General features: G+C 37.8%; 1 protein-coding gene and 1 long non-coding RNA gene across 2 annotated transcripts; both read left to right on the forward strand.

The window, feature by feature from the left end:
- The first annotated feature begins 6,193 nt into the window (after nucleotides 1-6,193).
- Nucleotides 6,194-8,621, forward strand: LOC131969531 (uncharacterized). Its single transcript, XR_009394122.1, has 3 exons — nucleotides 6,194-6,221; nucleotides 6,971-7,116; nucleotides 8,491-8,621. It is a non-coding gene; the product is annotated as an uncharacterized LOC131969531 (long non-coding RNA).
- Nucleotides 8,622-8,814: 193 nt separating this feature from the next.
- LOC131970744 (uncharacterized) lies at nucleotides 8,815-17,654 on the forward strand. The gene is made up of 10 exons (XM_059332165.1): nucleotides 8,815-8,926; nucleotides 10,507-10,639; nucleotides 10,775-10,930; nucleotides 11,344-11,470; nucleotides 12,298-12,509; nucleotides 13,172-13,334; nucleotides 14,705-14,793; nucleotides 15,488-15,648; nucleotides 15,786-15,900; nucleotides 17,476-17,654. Exons 3-10 carry the CDS (start codon nucleotides 10,897-10,899, stop codon nucleotides 17,652-17,654), a joined length of 1,080 nt encoding a protein of 359 aa, XP_059188148.1. The 5' UTR covers nucleotides 8,815-8,926; nucleotides 10,507-10,639; nucleotides 10,775-10,896.
- Nucleotides 17,655-24,073: the final 6,419 nt, after the last annotated feature.

Raw genomic sequence — 24,073 nt, forward strand, 5'->3', positions numbered from 1 at the left:
GAGCCTTGCCTTGAGAATTATAACTGAGCTCAAGATAATGAAGGGTAAACAGGTTTGAAATGTAGCGAGGAGCCAATATAAAGGCTTAATGAGCCTTAAAAGTGATCAATAAGGTATTGAAATTGATTCCTCAACTCATAAGCAGCAGTGGTACAAACGTGGCATAAAACAACCTCACTATGAAAGTACATGAAACCTTTTTTCTTTTTTTTAAAACCACTTTATTTGTGATTTTCCACATATCATATGAAACAATCATATTCTCTGTTTTATAGATAGCCATAGAAAAAAAACAAAAAACAATCCCAATAAAAAACAAACCGAATCCAACCTGACAAACCTATCACAGACACCAACCAGGACAAACAAAAACAAAACAACAACACAAAAGAAAGGTGCACCTAACATTCATTATTTCAGGTGTAAAAGTTCAAAGTTCAAGTTCCAGACCAGGTAGATTGTTCATATAAGTTATTAGAGGGTCCCAGGTTTTGTAAAATCTGTAGATCAGGGGTGTCAAACTCTGGCCCGCGGGCCAAATTTGGCCCGCAGTGTAATTTTATTTGGCCCGCGAGGCAATACCAAATTATTATCTTATTATTGTACTATAAAAGCTGACCTGCCGGTATTAAACGGCGTATTTACAGCTAATACTACAAATCCCACAATGCCCTGCTGTTGTTTTGGCGCGTCAATCAGGACAGGACCCAGAAACGCTCCTCTGTGACAGTCGTCATAGCAACCTCAAGCTAGAGCTGTCTCCGAGCTACCCCTTCCCAAAAATGGCGAAAAGAAAGGCAGAATTTATTAACCTGTTGAAAAAGTTTATTTTGATATTTAAATCAGAAGGATGCAAATCGAAAAGAGGCATACGGTTTTTATTTATTTTTTATTGAATAAATTAATGACATTGATGTGTTTTTTATTTGAAATTTGATTTTGCATGTCTGCACTATTTAGTCATATATTGTATGTTTATAAGCGTTGCTGGTTCCATATTTAATGTTAAAGCAAAACATGTTTGGTATATATTAAAAGGTTTATTTGTTCAATGTTGCGATTTTATTCAAGTTTTAAATTTTGGCCCATTGTGTATTTGAGTTTGACACCCCTGCTGTCGATGGAGCCGTTGAGGGTTCATCTGATCTTTTCCGAAACCTTTTTCCTTCTTCCTAAATTTGGCATTTGTGTGTTTGCAGGTGACCCGGTCCTTCATCCTTGTCCTGCTGCTCATTACTGTGATGGTCTGCCTGGCAGTGACTTCAATGGAGGGACAGGACCGAGGCCATGTCCGCTCTTCACCTATCGAGCTTCCCCTGGAGCAGGCAGCAAGGGTGACTGCCTGGCCTGCCCTCCTGGTTCACACTGTAACAGCACAGGTCTGACATGCTGCATTAAAACTGACCACCAGTGGCGGTTCTAGACCAGTTTTACTGTGGGGGCCAAGCAGGGGCCAGTGTTTAATCAGAGGGGCACATTAAAAAACAGCAAAGATTATATTTAAGCATTCAAACCCTTTAATTTAGCTTATTTAAAAATCTCATTTAATGTAAGTATATTTGGAATATACAAATACATTGATTGAAACAAAGAGACTTACCATCAATAATAACTATTTTTGTTCGACATAGACATTTCTCATTTTTGTGCACAATTACTTTTTTTTATTTTGAAAGAGCAGTACGGTGAGAATGATCTTTTTTTATATATATATACATACACACACAAGCTTTTATTGCACAATTAAACTATTATACAATGTACACATGCTGGGTTCATTTTGTGTATAATGAGATAGAAAAATAGGTAAAAATTGTTCTGTCGTTCATAGTTATAAATTGATCCTTTTATTATTAATTTGACACACGGGCCACAGAAGGGGCCAAGGGCTTCTACACAGGGGCAGTGGCCCCTGGAGGCCCCTGCGTAGAACCGTGTATTTAAAGATGTATTTAAATGTTTCTTTCAAGGTTTTTTGTATTCTACCATTCCCTGTGCCTGCTGTATGATAAAGTGTAAAATATGTCTTAATAGTCCTGTCTCTGTCGGGCTTGAATTTAAATTTGTAAGGACAGATCAAAGAAAATTACCTTTCTAGGCTGTATTCACTTCAATATGTTCTTACATTATTACACCAGTGCCTGAGCCGGAGATAAGAGTGAAGGAGGTATAATGTAATTGAAGACTATGAATTTTAAATGTGTGATACCTGAGGCTATGGTCATGCTTAAGCGGTGGATCTACAAAGAATAAACTTTTTCTAATCTCCCAAAAAAAAAGCTTAAATGATTTCAAAGTGAAATTGAATTGTTACTTTATCTTCAATAGTGGTTTATTCCCAGCAGATGATCTCGCTCTCTCTTCCGCCTGTGGATATTTGTACGCATAAGTAAAGGATTCTAAATTATATGTAGTAGAAAACTAATTTTGGTGAGCAGTGGCGGTTCTACACAGGGGCCTCCAGGGGCCACTGCCCCTGTAAAGAAGCCTTTGGCCCCTGTTGTGGCCCCTGTGTCAAATTAATAATAAAATGATCAATTCATAACAATGAACAATGGAACAATTCTAACCTTTTTTTTTGTTCAATCAACATCTCATTGTACACAAAAGGAACCCAGAATGTGTACATTGTATAATAGTTTAACTCTATGGAGTCTTATACATTCTTTTTTGTGTCTTTTTTTGGTAATTTTGTGTTTGTTGTTGTCATTGGTGTCATTTATGTGTCTTTTTGTGTATTTTTTTTGGTCATTTTGTGTCTTTTTCAAGACATTCAAAGATTTTGAATGCTTAAATATCATCTTTGTCATTTTTTCATGGGCTAATGTGCCCCTCTGATTAAACACTGGCCCCTCCATGGCCCCCACAGTAAAATTTGTCTAGAACCGCCACTGTTGATGAGAGTAATGGTTCAGGCGTTTTTCCTTTAATGTCCCACTCAGTGTGTGTGGACAGATGCAGCAAATGTATTTCTACTTTGGTTATATTGTGTGAAGAAAAGTGTTTTTTTTCTCCAAGGGCTTACAGACTACTCAAACAGCCCCTGCCCGCCTGGTTTCTGGTGCAGTGGATCTGGACCCCCCATCCTCTGCCCTGCAGGCACCAAGAGACCTCTTCCTGGAGCAGCAGCACCCAGCCAGTGTGAACTGTGCACAGGGGGAACCTTCTGCCCTGATCCTCGGGCTACAGGGAAGCCCAATGTTGAAGGGATTCCCTGCAGGGCTTCTTATCAATGTCCTCTAGGTATGTTCATTAACAGAGTTTAAAATGTATAAAAGTATATTATCATCTGTGTGTGATGACTTTAAGTCTCTCATTTTAATAACTGCCTTAAGGCAGTAATAAAGTTTGGCAGTAATTAGTTTTTGCTCATAATCCAGGTGCAGTCTCAGAGAAGCTGTGCAGAGCTGGCTCATACTGTGGACCTCAGACTGCTGAGCCTCAAGTCTGTCCAGAAGGATATTTTTGTCCTGAGGGATCTCATTCCTACCACACCCCCAAACAAGTGTGAGTGCACGAAATGTCCAATATCCTGCAAAGGCTGACATGAAAATAAGAGACTTTAAAGGGATAGTTGGATGGTTAGATTTTTTTGAAGTGGGGTTACATGAGGTATTCAGTGTATTATATAGTGGATGATGATAGGCACACCCACAGTTTTGAGAAGTAGGCAGCAGGTCCGGAACAGAAACTAAGCAATATACTGCTATGGACAGGGGCAGTAGCAAAATGTAATTTAGTTCAAGTGTACACTTTTCACGGTTTTACCTTGCTGTAAGACAGCTCTTTCCGACAGGTAACTGAAGCTGAAGTTATCTACAGCAGTAGTTCTCAACCTTTTTGAGTCGCAACCCCCAATTTAACATGCATGTTGTCCATGACCCCCGCTCACTGAACAGAATCTCACACGGACAGTTCAGATCACCCAAAAAAGAAACAAAATGACCAAAAAAAGGAAACAAAATGACCAAAAAAAGACACAAATTGACCACAAAATGATCAAAAAAGACACAAAATGACCAGAAAAGAAACAAAATTACCAAAAAAGACACAAAATTACCAAAAAAAAGACAAAATGACCCAAAAAAGAAACAAAATAACCAAAAAAAAACCCCACAAAATGACTAAAAAAAGACACAAAATGACCAAAAAAGACACAAGTTGACCACAAAATAATCAAAAAAAGACACAAAATGACCAAAAATGACACAAAATGATCAAAAAAAGACACAAAATGACCAAAAAAGACACAAAATGATCAAAAAAAGACACAAAATGACCAAAAAACAAACAGAAAATGACCAAAAAAAGACATTAAATGACCAAAAAGACTAAAACACATGAACACTTTAACACAGTGGAGACAGAGCTGACTTCCAAAATGATTTGGTGACCCACTGAAATCATCTTGCGACCCCAATTGGGGTCGGGACCCCAAGGTTGAGATTAGCTGATCTACAGTATGTTCTCTTACTCCTTTGACAAAAACAGTAATTTTACCTTGCAGAACACAGAGGTTGCTGGTCCCACTGCCTCATTTATTTGTGTGAAATTGGTGTTTTAAAGGGTTAGTTTGGATTCACCAACGTCACACTATAACACAAACAAACAAACAAACAAACAAAGCGATCGAGGCAGCAGTAGACCAGCAACTCCTGTGTTCTGCAATGTAAAATTACTGTTCTTGTCAAAGGAGTCTGGTGGCTTACAAAAACAAACAAAGTGAAAAAATAGTGTTCACTTAAACTGATTCTGACCTTTTTACTTTTAGCTGGGCCTTTTTTTAGGTGGCTAAAGTACATTTTGCTGCTGTTGCCGTAAAAAACCTGCCTGCATCTTTAAACTGGGGACGTGCCAACTGCAACCTACTGTATGCAACACTCTGACTGTGGATAAGTGCCTCATACAACCCCACTTCAAAAAATCTGAACTACCCCAGTAACTGTTAAAACCTAAAAGCTTAATGGCTTTGGACTGATTCTTCGCTGTGTGGGTTAAAGCTTTATAAATAACCCTGTTACCATGCCCCACAGCTGTCCGTTCCCCTACTACTGCCCAGCCAACAGCTCAGCCATGAAGTCCTGTGAAGGGGGTTACATGCCTGTCAACACCAGCGGCCTCAGGGGATCCAAAAACAGCTGCTGTAGTGAGTGTGAGGGGGGCACCTATCGACCGAACCTCTCCCCTAACCCACGATGCCTTCCATGTCCATCAGGATACTTTTGCCCCCCAGGTACTCTACCAACAACTACAAATCATCCCAGGTGTCAGTTTATGTTTACAGTATTTGTTTTTTATGGCCTACCCCAGGGGTGTCAAACTCTGGCCCGAGCCAATATCAAATTATTATATTATTATTGTACTATAAAAGCTGACCCGCCGGGATTATACGGTGCATTTACAGCTAATACTACAAATCCCACAATGCCCTGCTGTTGTTTTGGCGCGTTTTGGCATGTTTATTTCGGTCAATACATGTCATCAAAACAAACCAGAAAGTTAACATTGATCAAAGTAAACAACATGTAAACAGAGAGAGGAAATTGATAATAGACATTTGGACCGAGAAGGCGTAGGCGGAAGCATAGCTTATTACGCCTACCCTGTTACAACTCAAGTAAATTTAAAAATTAGAAATGTACAATCTGTTATTTATCAACAAAAGAAATCAGCAATCACAAAAGAGAGAAAAGAAAGAAGCTTATTACTCATTACTCTAACTTATATGAATTAATCATCCTATTTTTAAGTAATTTTTTGAATAAGTTAATGGTATTGCAAGTTTTCAAGTCTTTCTCCAATTTGTTCCATAAATTAACAGCTGTTACCGTGGTGCATGGTGATTTGGTGTTGGTTCTGGTTTTTTATTTTTTTAAATATACACACACCTCTGAAATTATAATGCTTTGTCTTAGATTGAACATTTTCTGAATATAGTCAGGCAGCATGTTGTTGTTAATTTTGAACAAAAACTCGAAATAAAATGTGAATTTATTTTAATTCAACAGGTACAGACCACTACAGGAGTAACCCCTGTCCTCTTGGATATGTCTGTCCTACGGGATCAGCCCAACAGATCCCCTGCCCCCCTGGCTCCTTTGGGAACCGGACTCACGCTGAGACAATGGGAGACTGTCACCCATGTCCAGCCGGAACCTTCAACCACCTGCTCGCTCAGAAGGCCTGCTTTCCCTGTGGCAGCTCCTCCACCTCATTAGCAGGTTACACTGCAAAAAAGCCAACTTGTATTTTTTGGCCTAAAACAGTGATTTAAGTTGGTAAAACTTGGAAATATAAATAATTGACATTTAGGGCAATAATGTAAGTTAGCACAACAAAGCAAGCCAGTTGTCTGCTCAAAAACAAGTTTGTGAGTTGTTGTTACTTATATCTTTAAGTTGGGGTTCAAAACAAGGGACAATAGTTCTGCTAACTCTTATTTCTTTGTTGTGAAATGCAGGAAAGCGGTGAAATTCGGTCATTAGCGAAAGCTAGCGGCTAACTGATGCTAGCGGCTAACTGATGCTAGCGGCGCTGCTTGTTACAGCTACAAGAGTAGCCATTAGCGTATTAATGCTAACTCAAAATTGTGGTCGCAACATTAGCTAACATTTCATAGCGGCGTTACACTCGTGCCAATTCAGCACATTGCAGAAATAAGTAAGTAAGGATTAAAAGTTATTACAATGTAAAATTGTAATTAGTACAATTTACAGTTGAGTTGACAAAAATCTGAATTCAGAGTTGAGCAGACACAAAAACAAAACTTAAAATATTTTGTTCAATTGTCCAACTTAAAATTTTATCGAAGTTTGTTGCCTTGAAATTTTGAGTTCACCCAACTTTTCTGTTTTTGCAGTGTAGATCAGATGTTTCTATATAACACAGACCACATTAAATGCTTTTATCTGAACAAATAGTATGTTTATTTTATGATATTTAAGTTTTATAAGCATCTGTTTCTCCTCAGGTTCTTCTTCTTGTACGTGCATTGGTAAGAATCGTGCGTTCCAGCACTCGGATGGTTCATGCTTGTGCAGAACTGGTTTCATCTTCTACAATGAACTGGACTTCAAAAGCTCTACCTCTGACAGTGAATTGGACTGCCAGCCTGAGGTCAGAAGCAAATAGTTTCTTTCACTTACTGTATCACATTTCCTTAGTGTTTTCATCTTCGGACAGTTCTGTGACATATATTCACTTTCATCCAAAATCTTTTTTTTGTGTGTTCAAATAAGTATTTTCTTTCCTTTAAATGGAAATGTAATCAAAAGTGTGGATTGGTTGAAAATCAGATGTGCTGGTGTGTCCCTGAGAGAGGCTCAGCAGCCCATCCATACATATTTAGCATTGAAGTTTCCCAGAAGCATATCAACCACCACTTAGAGTGCTGACCACTGCAAATAAATTATTGACCTGTGAAAAACATGCGAAATATTGGCAATGATTTTACTTACTACTTTATATTTTCCAAAACATGGAAATCAATATAACTCTCTGAGATGGGGGAATACTCTTATACTGGTTTTGAATAAAGAATGATGTAATGACCAGCAAGGTCTGTGTGTGTGTGTGTGTGTGTGTGTGTGTGTGTGTGTGTGTGTGTGTGTGTTTGTGTGTGTGTGCGTCTGTGTGCGTCTGTGTGTGTGTGTGTGTGTGTGTGTGTGTGTGTGTGTTTAGTGATTTATTTTCTCATATTGTGGAGACAAATATGTTTACACAGTCACATTGTGAGGACTTATCTCCATATAGGGACAAAAAACAAGTCCCCATAATGTAAATCATTACATGTTAGGGTACAGACTGGATTTAACATTAGGATAAGGCTTAGGGTTAGGGAAGGTCTCCAGGAAATGAATGTAAATCAGTGTATTATCCTCTAAAGCGATGGAAATATAACATGCATATGTGCGCATGTTCTTGTATTTTGTACATAATGAGGACCAGAAGGAGTTTTTAAAGTGAGGTCATTTTTGAGAAGTGAGGACATTTTGGCTGCCCCTCAATTCTCTGTGTGTGTGTGTGTGTGTGTGTGTGTGTGTGTGTGTGTGTGTGTGTGAGAGTGTGTGTGTGTGTGTGTGTGTGTGTGCGTGTGCGTGCGCGTGCATGCGTGCGTGCGTGTGTGTTTTGTGATGTATTTTCTCATATTGTGGAGAAAAATAGGTTTACACAGTCACATTGTGAGGACTTCCCTGCATATAGGGACAAAAAACAAGTCCCCATAATGTAAATCATTACATGTTAGGGTAGACATCAATGTATTATCCTCTAAAGCGATGGAAATATAACATGCATGTGTGCGCATGTTCTTGTATTTTCTACATAATGAGGACCAGAAGAAGTTTTTAACCAATAAAGTGAGGACATTTTGGCTGCCCCTCAATTCTGTGTGTGTGTGTGTGTGTGTGTGTGTGTGTGTGTGTGTGTGTGTGTGTGTGTGTGTGCGTGTGTGTGTGTGTGTGTGTGTGTGTGTGTGTGTGTGTGTTCCAGGCAAACAAACGGTGTGCCACAGGCCAGGTTCGTCTGGCAGCATCCAGAGAGTGTGTGTCACCTTCCCTCCACTCCTGTAATATCACCTGTGGACGACATGGAGGAACTCTGGATGTGGAGATGGGCATGTGAATCCCACTTTTACTATTTTAAAAACTGCCCAATAAAAATGACTAAAGCTAGAATTAATTAAGAAATTATTATTAGAATCTCAAAGCGATTGCCAGAATAGCCTGATGTACTGTCTGTCCTTCTGTCTCTCGTCCTATCTGCTCCATCCTGACGTCTCAGCTGCCATTGTGAGCGATATGTGTCTGCTGAAGAGCTTTGCAACACTTCCTGCCTTTCCAGACTCCCTCAGCTCTCTGCCCAGGTGTCTCCAGATGGACACCTGCTGCTCAGCCTCAAAGAAAGAGACAGGACGGTGTGGGCCAGGGTAAGGGATAATGTTTTTTTTTTCACTTACCTTGTATTTATGGATTGCATTTACTGTGTGCACAAATGGTAGGATTTTTGGAAGCTGCAACCACCGGATGACAATAAGCACAAATTTAATATTAGTGTTGTACTGATGCAGTGAGCCAAGAGGCTTTTCAGACTGTGGGGATCTAGCTAGATCAGTGAGTTGGTGGAAAGCTTTGCGTAGCATTTATCAGGGTCTCAGCCAGTCTGAGCCTCAGCGGGACACCTGGAAAAATGTAGCAGCTGCACATTTGGTGATATCATTGCATTACAGCAAAGGGAAAGTGATAAATAATGAGCTTCCCTCTCCATGCAGGAAATTGAATTTAGCAGTTCAACAAAATAGCAACTTGGTGTGCATAATGTGTGTGTGTCATGTTAAGAGATACTGTTAACATTTTGTAATAACCATCATCAATAAATGGTGAACGGTAGTTCAGTTAACTTTAGCTAATAGTTATATTTGTTAAAAAACAATGACATGATATGATTAATTTCCCCTTACTCTTCACTACACTGCAAAAAAAGCCTTGTAAAAAATGTATTTTTTGGCCTAAAACAGTGATTTAAGTTGGTAAAACTTGGAAATATAAATTACTGACATTTAGGGCAATAACGTCAGTTAGCACAACAAAGGAAGCAAGTTGTCTGATCAAAAACAAGTTTGTGAGTTGTTGTTACTTATATCTTTAAGTTGGGGTTCACAACAAGGGACAGTAGTTCTGCTAACTCTTATTTCTTTGTTGTGAAATGCGGGAAATCTGTGAAATTCTGTCATCAGCAAAAGCTAGCGGCTAACTGATGCTAGCGGCTAACTGATTCTAGCGGCTAACTGATTCTAGCGGCTAACTGATTCTAGCGGCTAACTGATTGTAGCGGCGCTGCTTGTTACAGCTACAAGAGTAGCCACAGTAGCCACAAGAGTACTGCTAACAATTTGTAATAACCATCATCAATAAATGGTGAACGGTAGGTCAGTTAACTTTAGCTAATAGTTATATTTGTTAAAAAACAATGACATGATATGATTAAATGATTAAAAATAACAACAGTTTGTTGTTTCACACATCATGACATTTTATCTACTGTTTTAAGCATGTTTTTGTTTATTACCAGACGATTAAAGACTTTTAAAACATAAGCCTATTAACATTATATTTTGGCAGCTAATGGTTACAATACTTCATTTAATGGTCAATAAATGCTTTGTGAAGCATTTCTAAACATTAAGACAGATGTATGAGCACAAATAATCATGTGTTTTTATAGCTCACCAATAAAATATTTATTGGGGCCAAATTAATGTTACTTCATGCATTATGAATCACTTCGTAATCATGAACCAATTATTATAAGCATTACTTGTAACTTTAACAGTCATCCACATTCTCCAATTAGTGCAGTGTCCATGTGCAAATGGATGTCTTGCCAGTTTAATGAGGAGGAAAAATTAGTTATTGATATCTTGTCATTTTATGTCTTGAACTTATGTAGTATGCTAGTGATGTCATAGCAGTTCTTATTGGGCTTGTTTTTTTTTTTGTTTACTTCCAGAGTGTAATAAATATTTTAGGGCCAGATATCCATGCAAAAAGCATCGGTAAAATCCATCTGGTCCAGTTTGACCCTGAAGGAGTGTTTGGTTGGATTCCCACACAGAAACAGCTCATCAGTCAGTTTCTGTCAGGTCAGTTTTAACTTGTCTTACTGATTCATTTGATTTTTATTGTCCAAATGTCTTTAATTAAGCCTATTGATTTCCTGCATTATTTTAAAAGAAAACAGTTGAAAATGTAACTTGACTGTGTAAACCCTGACTCAGAATCAATAGAGCTCCTAAATACAAAACCCAGACAGAGGAGAGACACAGAAGATGATGAGGATGCTGACCTGGCTGTCCTTCCTCGTATCCCTAACCCCATCGCTTGTCTGTCCTCTGGTGACATGATCATTTTCCATCTCGCCATCAACCACACGGGTACCACAGATTTTGCTTACTTTCATGTATTTTGACTGAGAATCACTTTTTTTTAACACTCTTTTTATTTGAGTTAAACACACAAACAGATTTGTCATATTTTACATATCCATATATATATCAATGTGCATATAAACACCAAAGAATACAAAAATAAATAAATACATAAAATAAATCAAACAAATAAACAATAAATAGATAAATAAAAAACATGAGAAGCGATAGAAATGGAAGAGGGTATCGAATAGCTCAGTGCTGTCTTCATATTAACATCAGGTTAAGTTGCGGGAAGTGTTTGTTTGCTTCTGTTGAAGTTATCTATAAAAGGACGCCAGATTTGATAGAATTTGTCTTCACATCCTCTCAGTTTTTAAACACAGTAATCTTGCTCTAACTTTCTTTGTGTCTCTAAGACCGCCGTCTCAGCCACTTCCCAGTGTACCAGAAAGACCACCTGTTTAACAGTAACCCAGGCTGGGACTTTGGAGCCTTCAGACATCTGCAGATACTCATGAAGCAGACAAACTTGAACTCTACAAGGTAGTGTTGAGTCTGTCCTGCAGGTTGTGTCTCAAGTTGATTATATGAAACCTCATTTGGCAACCACAATGGTCCTCTATACCAGCTATTCTCAACCTTGGGGTCGGGACCCCAATTGGGGTCGCGAGATGATTTCTGGGGGTCGCCAAGTCAGCTCTGTCTCCACTGTGTTAAAGTGTTCATGTGTGAATGTGTTTTTGGTCACTTAATGTCTTTTTTTTGTCATTTTGTGGGGATTTTTTGTTTGTCATTTTGTGTATTTTTTTGGTCATTTTGTGTCTTTTTTTGGTCATTGTGTGTCTTTTTTGGTCATTTTGTGTCTTTTTTTTTATCATTTTGTGTCTTTTTTTGACCATTTTGTGTCTTTTTTGGCCATTTTGTGTCTTTTTTTTGATCATTTTGTGTCTTTTTTGATAATTTTGTGGTCAATTTGTGTCTTTTTTGGTCATTTTGTTTTCTTTTTTGGTCATTTTCTGTCTTTTCTGGTCATTTTGGGTCTTTTTTTGGCCATTTTGCGTCTTTTTTTGATCATTTTGTGTCTTTTTTTTATCACTTTGTGGTCAATTTGTGTCTTTTTTGGTCATTTTGTTTCCTTTTTCGGTCATTTTGTGTCTTTTCTGGTCATTTTGTGTCTTTTTTGGTCATTTTGTTTCCTTTTTCTGGTCATTTTGTTTCTTTTTTGGGTGATCTGAACTGTGTGTGTGAGATTGTGTTCAGTGAGCGGGGGTCGCGGACAACATGCATGTTAAATTGGGGGTCGTGACTCAAAAAGGTTGAGAACTACTGCTCTACACCACAAACTTTTTCTCTTCCTCTCCTTTTCTCAGGTTTGCCCATGTGTTTTCAGAAACAGGGAAGTACGTCTTTGTTGACAGTGCTGTCCCAGAGTGGAGTATGGTGGTGGTGGTCAGTGATGAGGGGACAGAGTGTGACCCTCGGGCTGCTGTGTTCCAGCCCATGACCCCTGCACAGCTGGTCAAGTATGGGATTGTCAAGCAGCACAGACTCAACCTTCTACCTGACTGGGGAGTGATAGCAGGTGTTTTCCCCTTACTCTTCACTACACTGCAAAAAAAGCCTTGTAAAAAAACTTGTATTTTTTGGCCTAAAACAGTGATTTAAGTTGGTAAAACTTGGAAATATAAATTACTGACATTTAGGGCAATAATGTCAGTTAGCACAACAAAGCAAGCCAGTTGTCTGCTCAAAAACAAGTTGGTGAGTTGTTGTTACTTATATGTTTAAGTTGGGGTTCACAACAAGGGACAATAGTTCTGCTTGTTACAGCTACAAGAGTAGCCATTAGCGTATCAATGCTAACTCAAAATTGTGGTCGCAGCATTAGCTGACATTTCATAGCGGCATTACAATCGTGCCAATTCAGCACATTGCAGAAGTTAGCAGAAGTAAGGATTAAAAGTTATTACAATGTAAAATTATAAGTTAGTACAATTTACAGTTGAGTTGACAAAAATCTGAATTCAGAGTTGAGCAAACTCAAAAACAAAACTTAAAATATTTAATTTAATTGTCCAACTTAAAAATGTATCGAAGTTTGTTGCCTTGAAATTTTGAGTTCACCCAACTTTTCTTTATTTTGCAGTGTATTAATGCCTGCTCCACATTTTTTTATGCAGGTGCATGTCTGTAAAAAAGTGTTTTCTTTTTTAATCATGACACACTGACGCTAACTGTGTGTAGGGATCCTGAGTCTGCTCCTGGTTGTGGTTGTGGTTTTGACGACCACAGTGTTAGTTCTGCGACCAGGCAAAGCAAAACTTGTCTCCCAGTGGAGGACGAAGCCAAAGTGGCGCAGCCTTGGGGAGCCCTTCTGTCCAGTGGATTGTGTCTGCAGTGGAGACAGGTCAGTGTGCTCGACATCGGAACTGATGGTGCTTTATGTCCATGTGTCAGGTGTTAGAAAAATAGCTTGAGGAAACCTTGAAAAATGAATACCGGTAATCTGACTCCAACGCCAAAAATCCTCACCTATCTTTTCTGTGCAGTCGTTGATGGGGAATGATGAGCAAGAGACGTCCAAGTTCTCACTTTAACATAATTTTATTACAATATGTCAATAAATGTGCAATACAGAGATCTCTGGGTTCACTCTCCATGTCCCTGATTCACACAGACGGGTTTCAGTTGGTGAAGTCTGAACCCAGAGATCTCTGTATTGCACATTTATTGACATATTGTAATAAAATTATGTTAAATTGAGAACTTGGACGTCTCCTGCACATCATTCCCCATCAACGATCTGCAGTACTAAAAGCACTCTGCAGAATTACTCCACTACAAATAAAAGTCCTGCATTCAAAACTTACGTTACCCTCCTGTTATCTCCACTTCTCAGGAACAGCAATAATGTATGTGGGTTAATTTGACTGGGGGCATGTTTAATTATTATGTCAGAAACAAAAAAATTCCAATAAACATTGTTTGTATTTCATTAATAATTCCATTACCAACCATTTCAATCAATGTTTAGTGCACAGATCATGATTCAATGAGAATTATTCACTTGTTTTTCATTAAAAAAAAATGCAAATTACAATGGAAAGTACATTGGAAATAAAAATGCAGTTTTACATGACATTGATTATTTTGATTTTTTAATTTGACTTTTTTCTTTTCATGATAACATTTTTTATCTTTGAAATGGGTCAATTTGACCCACAACATAACAGGAGGGTTAAGTTAAAGTACAAAAGTGTCAGCATCAAAATGTACTTAAAGTATCAAAAGTAAAAGTACTCAATATACAGAATGACCACCTCATCACTTATTATAATCGATGTAAGCAGCGTTTTAATTTTCTTAAGGTAGGGCTAATTTTAACTACTTAATGTACTGTTGTGTGATTTAATTTATAAACATGTTTATCATTTCAAATTGATCATATTTTGCACGTTAAATCTTAAAGTAAAAAATAATTAAAGCTGGAAGCTAAATATTGTGGAGTAAAAAGAACAATATATGCTCCTTAAATGTAGTGAAGTAGAAGTATAAAGTAACATATAAGGAAATACTCAAGTACAATTTTAAGGGTACTTGTACTTTACTTAAGTACATCACTTGAGTAAATGTACTTAGTTACATTCCACGACTGCTAGTAGCACATACTGTGCCATATACCCTTCATGATTGTTCTAATTATCCTTGTCCTCCTCCTATATAAACTACAGTATGTACAATGACTTGTAAATGTGTGGTTTTGTTTTTATCTTTCAGCATAGCTGTCCCAAGCCTGGGTGGCTTCCTCGGCAGTAGGGGTGTAGGGGAGGGTGCAGAAGCTGAGGAGCCCGCTGTTTCAAAAGGAGGTGAGCTCACTTTATTACCATTCACCTCTTATGAAGTTTTTTGCATCATAAAAACAGAAATGGTCTGTTAAACGTCCTGGTAGTTCTGGTTTAAAAGGAGTATATACATTAGTATATTGGATTAAGCCATCAGCTTTTATATCTTTCTACAATTCTCCAATTACCTGGTCAGTATCACACACAAAAACACACAGGCTTATATTTACCATTGGCTTTTTTTCTAGTCAGTGATAATGGTTGAAATGAGATAAACATGGAGTTGACATTAATGTTTCTCACTTACTGCTCATTGCATTATTCATGCAACCCGATAACGCGTTTAAATGTCCATTGGCCTAGTAATTATAAACCCATCACGCATGGCCAGGTAGCAGTTAACGGCCTATTCCACATTTGATTGATGATAAAGAAATAATGACTTATCTCACACTCTAATGACTTGTGCTGGTATCTTTGACTCTCTAGTTAGCCTCTGCAATTTTAATTCAAGTACTTATCATCCACTGCATGCTCTATGCAGACTGTCTAAAAAGCTAGAGAGACTATTGAATTGTTATGTAGCACATCAAGTTGCAGCCACTTATGAGGAGATAATCTTCTCTGTCTCTTTACAATGGCGTGATGAGACTTTTTTTCTCTTTAATTCAGCCCATTTCTAACTTGCATGTTAATGAAACTGACTGCCTCATTTTAGGAAGTGTGTCAGGGTGCTGTGATTTGGAGGAGTTAAACGTGAAGACTCTGTACGACAAACTAGAGGATCAGAATCTGCACATTGCCTCGCAACTGGCCCGACACCGCAAAGACACACAGGAGTTTTATAGAAACATTTGTCAACAGACTGAAACACTCAAAGTAAGTTATAGTTAAGGCATAAAATTGTCATTATTTCAAGAAAAAAATCACCATTAGGTAATATTCTATAATGTAATATTCAAGAATTATTCTCAAGTGATGCAACAAAACAGTAAATATTATATATTTTCTTTCAGAATGTCTTTGACAGTATGGATCATAAAAAACTGAGTCTTCTTAAGGAGCTGCTAGTCCATAATGCAATGAGGGATAAACCATCTAACTACAGTGCAGGAGAGAGAGATACACACGGTAAGAGTTAATGGTGATGATGATGATGATGATGATGATGGATGACATTAGAAAAAACACATTTTCCAAAGCAACAGAGAAAGTAATTTTCTTCTATTAAAGAAAAAAGACAAACATCATAATCTCAAAACCAACAAAATTAAATGATTAATTTGTCAATTTGGGAAATGCACTTATTCCCTTTCTTGTGGAGAAGATTAATACTTCTTCCTCTGTGTGATAAAGAAAAAGCTGCAGCCTGTTAGCTTATCTTACCACAAAGGGAATGACCAAATAAAATATAATTTGTTGAGTTATCTTTAGAGGTGACAGTATATCCCCTTGAATCCCACACACTGCTCCTTTAACAGGCTAAAACACTGTGTGCCTGGCTGTAGGATAACACACAAGTGTTTCATTTGTATTTAATGACCCAAAGACTCATATCTACCTGTTTTACTCTGGAGGCTGAAGACATGCCACATCCTTTATTATTAATGTTTTTCTCTATACTGTTTCTTGCATGGGACGGAATAACCCCATCACCCCAGCCGAGGCCACTACTACGTTACTGGGAGCTGTTCTCAGGTCAGTGGAAACTCTCTTATGCAGGCTGACAGGAGAAGCCTGGCAGAACCAGGATTTGCCTGGTCCCCCATACGGTCATACTGGTCCTCACGAAGCCAGGGAATGTGAGCCGCAGGCTGGATACACACAGCACGGTGACCCCAACATGTGCTATACACAGGTACTGTAAGTGACCTTGTAGAACCTGATAATGTAATAAATTGATAACCTGATAATGTAATAAATTCCCGTTGTCTTTGAATTTCAAGAAGATGTCGAATGTATTTGTGTGTCATGGTCGGAAGATCATCTGGGCCAAGTTTAGAGAAGGTTAGACAAAATTTGTGATAAGAGAGGCCTTCTAAAGGTTTTTGATCAAATCAAAGATGGCGGAAAATCCAATATGGCCGAAAAACCCCATTGAGGATGCATTGAGCTCGGGTTGGCCCAAGGGTTCCAGTGATACATCCTTTGAGAAAAACGGATGAACGGGTCAAAAGTTAATAAACATTCAACTTTGCTAGAGTTGACTACACATTATCACCACTTGAACTCAAGTAATGGGTACTTTATTACATTATCAGGAGGTTATTACATTATCAGGACTTGCAAAATGAAGGCTAACCTGATAATGTAATAACCTCCCATTAATGTAATACTTTATTACATTATTGGTTAAAAGTGTATTACATTATTGGGAAATGCACTTTATTACATTATTGGGAAGTTATTGCATTATCAGGTTTTATTACATTTTCACTGGACTCAAGTGCAGATTTTTATTACATTAACGGGGTTATTACATTATTGGGAATTTATTACGTTATCAGGTTCTACAAGCCTTGTTACTTGTTTTTGTAGCATATCTTGGAATAATTAATTGGAGAATAATAGCGTCTTTGAAATCATGTCCACAGTTTTCATCTGTGAATATGACCAAGGCAGAGCAAGGTAAGGAACAGATTCACCAAAAAGGTTTGTTGAATTTCCGAAAGTATCACCCCAGTGAGATGATTCTGTCTTCCCCAGTCCATCTACAGAGCACAGCTCCTTGTCTCAGTGACCACGACCTGTCAAAGCTGGTCAGCATATCTCCTCTATTCAAGACCCTGCAGGAGATCCAACAGTCTTTACAGAGCCTCACCACAGCAGAGTCCAATCAGCTGCTCCACAATGGTACAGAAAATAAGTACAAAAGCCTCAAATGAAGCTCATAATCAGTGGTGGAAATTATTACAAGTCCTGCATTCAAAATGTACTTAAAGTATCAAAAGTAAAAGTACTCATTATGTAGAATGACCCCACTATACATTGTAATTAGATTTAATTAATAATATTGCGTGCAATCTGTTGCCTCAATTGTATTGAGTAGCTGTTGTTTATCTGTTTTTACAGTGTACAACGGCGTATTAGGGCCAAGAATGAAAATTAAAAAAAAATATATATATATATGGACATGGGGGAGGGGGTAATATTTTGAGAATTTCGGGCATTATCATGTGTTGCTTTTTTACACCTGCCATGGTGGCTGGATTTAGGGATTCTTTATTCATCTCTGAAATGTGTGTGTGTTATTGCTTGTGTGTGTGTGTGTGTGTGTTTTTTCCGGACGGACCCATAGAGGCATGGACCATATCCTACTTCACCCTTAACCCAATAGCAATAGCTCTTAGAGGGCGAAGCCTGTACAAAATAAAACATTAGTTACGTACTGTAACTCCAAACTCTATGAGTATAGGCGCAGCCCTCTAAGATCTGGCCCCCCTGGCTCCATAATGGCTGAAGAAAAGCTATTTGGGGAGTTGATTGTGCAGACTCTTTCCAACTTTTTTTCATAAATCTGCTACTTTTTTCTCAGCAATCTGTGACTTTTTTCTCGCAAATTTGCCAGTATTAATCTGGTAAATCTGCTACTGTTTTCTGGCAGTTTTGCCACTTTAATCTCGTAAATTTGTGACTTTTTCCTCGAAATATTACCCTCCTCCCCCGGGTCTGTATTTTTTTTTCATACTCGGCCCTAATACGCTGTCATACTACTGAGATTGTTATATACATTTCAAATATATTATCGGATCATTATTACTGATGCATTTATGTAAGCAGCACGTTCATTTTCTCAAAGTGGGGCTAATTTTTGGATTCAAAAACATTTCTAATTGTTATAAATTTGTCATGCTCAAGTAATTAAAGCTGTAGTGGAATAGAAGTACAAATTTACATAGAATGAAATACTCAAGTAAAGTTCAAGTGCCTCAAAATCATACTTAAGTACAGTACTTGAGTAAATGTACTTGGTTACATTCCACCACTGCTCATAATAAATATGAAATATTATATAATGTTAATATGGAAGCTAAAATGTAGCATTTGCGTCTGTTTTAGCAGCCACAGAGCATTCGGTCCAGGAGAACCATGATGTGCAACTTATCCCCACTGCTCTGGACAACCTGTCACCTCAACACTCGGCCGTTTTCCTGTTTGGTTGCCAGGTGATGCAGTTGCTTGCAAACTGCCCTATGTTCCCCAATGCGCTTTTGCTGCTGGCAAAGTCAATCCCTGTTTCTTCAGCTTCCTCTAATGATGCTTTGCTGGCACATTGCTCAAAGGACTTTTATTTTGATGCAACCAATCAAATCCTTTATCTGTCAGAGTCAAAGCTTCAACATGTGGGACATTTCATCGCTACCATTCTGCAGTCCATGGCCTACATAGCATCAGGTAATCAGACAGAAGAGAGTCCTGAGACCCAGTCTTGTGTCATTGTTTGGAAACAGTCATCTAATACAGTTCAGTAGCTCTGGCAATCATCCTTAAAAGCACAGAGTTTGTAATCCTCTTTGGAAACAATATGATATTTGTTTTTCTTTTTTAATCTAGGATCCAAACCCCAGAGCTTTATGCAAGCTCTCCATGGGGCCATTTCAGCTTTAGGCCTTCAGCTGTTCAACTGTTCTTTCAAATGGAATACAGTAGAGGTGAGTAAGTGCTATTTAAGCATCGCACATCATCCTCCTACTGCGCAGGCAGGGGCTGCTAACCTTTTATGCTTCCTTTTTACAGTCAAAAGTCAGTGCTTCAGAGGGGCAGCGTGGTGCATTAATTGAGGAATTTCTCAACATTAGAGTTCCCACACAAGCACAGTTCACTGAGCACCTTTTAGCAAGCAGGTTGGTGAGAAAGATAGAATGTTAAGCATAATATGGTATGCACTCACACAAAATAATGAAATTAAATATTTTTCTGCCTGTCCTCCAATTTAGACTTAAGAAATATAAATATTTCAAGTTGGAGCAGCTCATCACAAACCTCAAACGGAGGAGTTCGACCAAGGACACACACAGAGGTAAGCCAGTTGTTAATGTATAGTAAGATTTTAAAAAATCAATGACAACAATTGCTCTTACTTACAGTACGGGATGAACAAAAAATGAACAACCACGTGTAATAGAAGACTGCCAAGCTAAACCTTAACACGTGCAAAAATGATCAAATTTAACACTATTCAATTAGTTAATTAAAAAGAGATTTATATATGGCACTTATAGTTAACATCCAGAGATCAACTCACCTCATTTATTTATACAGTCATGGAAAACATTATTAGACCACCCTTGTTTTCTCTAATTTCGTGTTCATTTTAATTAACTAATCAACTAAAGGTACATTTGTTTGGACAAATATAATGATAACAATAATTGATTTGATTTTGGTTATTATCAAGAAAACCATGGAAAATGGTCTAATATTTTTTTTCCATGACTGTATATCCATTTCAGACAGAAACATGCAAACCCAAAGTTCTCCACAAAGCAAATCTGAAACAACACAGACAAATGAAAATAATTAAAAACAAAAATTAACCCAAAAAAAGTGAAATGATGCAAGACAAAAATGCACCAATAAAGCAATAAATTGTTAAAAAGTCAATGTGATTAGATATAATAAAAAACAGGGGTATATCAATTATTTAGACTTTAAAATCTTTCTATCTTTTTAAAACGTACCTACAAAGAAAGTACCTCTCTCTCCCTGTCACTCTGCAGCTGCTCTATCAAATAATAAATGCAATAAAAGCCTGAAAAACAATCTTAAAAGAACTACAGAGAGAGCTGCATTCTTATATTCAGAGGCAGTGAGTCCCACAGTTTAGGGAGATAAAAACAAATAGCATTCTCGCTGCTACTTTTATGGAACATCAGGAACAACTTTGTGATCCGGCAGTAACATAAAATGAAAGAAAATCTCATGTATTGAAGAGCAAGTTCTTTTGAATCTTTCAAAACAAGTAAAATAACTTGAGAATCAATTCCATATTGCTTCAATTCTATTAAAAGAAACAGTGTAAGGAGCACAAACTCTTGACCCTTGATCAATGAAAAATCTATCAAGATCTTACTAGCAGTCCACTTATTTCTGGAGATAAGTATAGTGCTTTCAAACCACTATTTTCTGCCCTGGAGCCATTGATCCATCACGGCCCTGGCAGATTATCTTCTGAAACCCATGAAATCACATATAACAATGCACCCATATAAACTAAAATAAAAGTAATTGTGGTTTCAGATTGAAGTTAAACGTTTTTCCATTTCACCCCAGTCACAAGATCTTAACATCATTAAACTATTATAGTAAGCCCCGGAGAGGAAAGGAGTGCAGTCGATTTTCCCCTCCTTTATCAACTAAAGGGCTTTTTGTTCCAGAAGAACGGTCCAATAGCCCAGCTCCCTGACTTTACCAACAGCATGCTGATGACCACTGAAGCTATTCTGAAGGCAAGAGTTCCTTCTGCTTCTGCGAGATAAACAATTATCTTATATTATTAGGAGTGTCAATAGTTTGGATTCCATAGAGACTAATTCTTAAGAATCGACAGTAAAGTCTTGTTTAAGGAATGAGCTCTTAACCCAGGAAGTAAATTAGCATGTTAGCGCCATGCTGTCTCTCCTCTCAAACTCAATGAGCATTTTGAATGGGTTTTTGGTTATGAGCCTGAAGTAAGGCGTATGGTAAACACAAGCTTGAGAGATGTTTGCATTTTGTTAGTAAATACCCCCACTTGTGAATTTTTATGCTTATACATGTCCTTAAAAAGGTGGTTGCTAACAAGTGGCTAAATGAGATTACAGTGGTTACATATTATTATTAAAGTATCAGTAACAATTTGAAAGTATTTCTTATCTTAACTTTTTCAAAATTGACCAAAAAAATTCTTGAAAAATGACACTTGGGTTACTGATTGACGGCAGCCATATTGGATGTCTCAAGTGAAGGCCAACAGGTGCATAAATTACTGATCCCTGGTGGATTATCCAGGTACTGCATGTATCTGATTGTGTACAGCAGGTTTTTCTGGAAAAAAAAATATATATCACACTGATGATGTAGAGGTCCCAAACACTTGTCTATCAAATATTATACACTTGGCTTTACAGGGTTAATAAACAATTTATTAGGCTACAGATTCGCTAGTTTGTCAAAACCAATAGTTAGCTTGTTGGAGACCGTCTGAAGCATAATGGTGGTGATGTAGAAGAAATATCACAATAGAAAAGTTTAAAAATTTAGACTATATTTTGAAAATAAGGAAATGTGTAACATCCCTCCTGCTGTATACACAAGTAACCTCACCTAGCGGTAACCTCACCTAGCACTAACCTCACCTAGCGCTAACCTCACCTAGCAACAGAAACACAGAGCTAATGGAAAAATGGCAAACGTCAGAGAGACGAAAATGCTGAATATCTCAAAAAGAAGAAGAGAGGGTACCATGAAAGTCACATTGAGTTCGGCTTCATAGAAGCAATGGACAATGGGGGGTCGCCAAAGTTTACAATGGTAAAAATGTGGGTCCCTCAAGAAAAAGGTTGGGAACCACTGCACTATAGCATGACGTTAGCTTTTTTTTTTTTTTACTTCTGTCAGCTTTTTAACGTTTAATAACTTAATAAAAAATGTTCATTTGTGAAGATTAGATCCTGCTGAATAAAGCATCGGAAATGAGCTTCTTTTCTACAATGATCCAGAATCTAATGCAAAAATCCCATAGGCGAATTCTCAATGGACCCCATAGAGATGCTACTTCAGGTTTGGCCCCCAAAAATACGTAATTTTGTTTGCTATATATTTCTGCAGGTTTATCACCAAAAGGAACACCGATGCAGGTATCACTCCATTACAAATCATAAACCATCTTAATTGAAAAGTCCTCCAAGCAGCCGCCATTGACCTCGTTTTCTCTCTCACAGATGTCCTGCATAGAGGAAGAAATTGACCGCATGAATGAGTCTTTCTTGCAGCTGAGCGTGCAGCTGCAGAAGAGAGCTCAAATGAGCACATGGCTAAAGGAGAGAGAGAACAGTGCTGGCAACCATTCTGCGGTAATTATCTGGAATATTACACATTTCATATGTTGTTATGTAATCCAAAGTATTAATCTGCATAGCAATTTAATTGTGTTGGGAACGTCTCAGTAATTTATTTCCTAGAAATATCAACATGCTGAAATGTCTTTTTCACTACTAAGTATTATATTATTCATCATTATAGAATTTCATACATATAAATGGTATAGCATTTAGTTGATTCAATCATCAGAGCATCATACTGATGTTCTTTTGCTCCTATACAGCCCTGACTAAAGGGGAAAAAATGTGTGAATCAGTATGCATGAGTGTGGTGTGCGCATGCATTTGCATATTTACATAGTTGACTGAGACAATGTACATGTATTCATTTATATCTCTTACCACGCACCATTTACAATACGCTCTCGGTGATATATCCTTACACAGAGAGCAACACCAACAAGCATGCCAAGCCTGAGTCGTAATGGAACAATCCTGCTGGAACTGAAGAGACGCTATGTATCACAGCGCCTCAATGAGCTGCAAGTCACATTAGGCCAGATCAGACAGAGCCAACAGCATGACAGCAAGTCAAAAGAAGGAACAAGAAGCACTTCACACACAGACAGCGGCACCGATCAGCAGGGGCAGGTGGAGCGTTGTCCTGGCACAGATGGCTGCAGTCCCGCTGACGGCCAGTGGCAGGACAGTGAGAGTCACAGCCAACAAAGAGTCCAGAGAGGTCTGGGTGACTATAAACTGGAGAGTCATATTACTGACCAGCAGACAAGTGACAATGTCCACAGCAACCCTGACACTTCACTGGACCGCAAGATGCTGGAGAGACAAGACCAGCTGCATCTTAATGTTCCAGGAAAACAGGAGCTAAACAGTCACATCACCATAGACAATAAAACTGGACATACAGATATAGATGATATGTGGGGGCCTACTGATCAGTAACTGGATCTGAATGTAGATCATTGCTGAGAAAGATTTTTGGTAACACTTTACAATAACCATCATTTATAAATGGTGAACAGATAGTTTGTAGACTGTATATAGACCATTTAGAACGGTAAATACATAATTTATTAATGTTTAACTAACTACATCATTCATAAATGACAAATAGATGATATATTAATGTAAGTTTATAGTTACTTTACAATTAAGAAACCAATAAATTATAATTAAAAGTTTATCAATAGTTTTAGTTGCACTCATAACATTTTTAACACCATATTAAGTATGTTAATGATTTTGAAATGATTCTTATACCT

Source organism: Centropristis striata, chromosome 4, assembly GCF_030273125.1.
Source record: "Centropristis striata isolate RG_2023a ecotype Rhode Island chromosome 4, C.striata_1.0, whole genome shotgun sequence".
NCBI lineage: Eukaryota > Metazoa > Chordata > Actinopteri > Perciformes > Serranidae > Centropristis > Centropristis striata.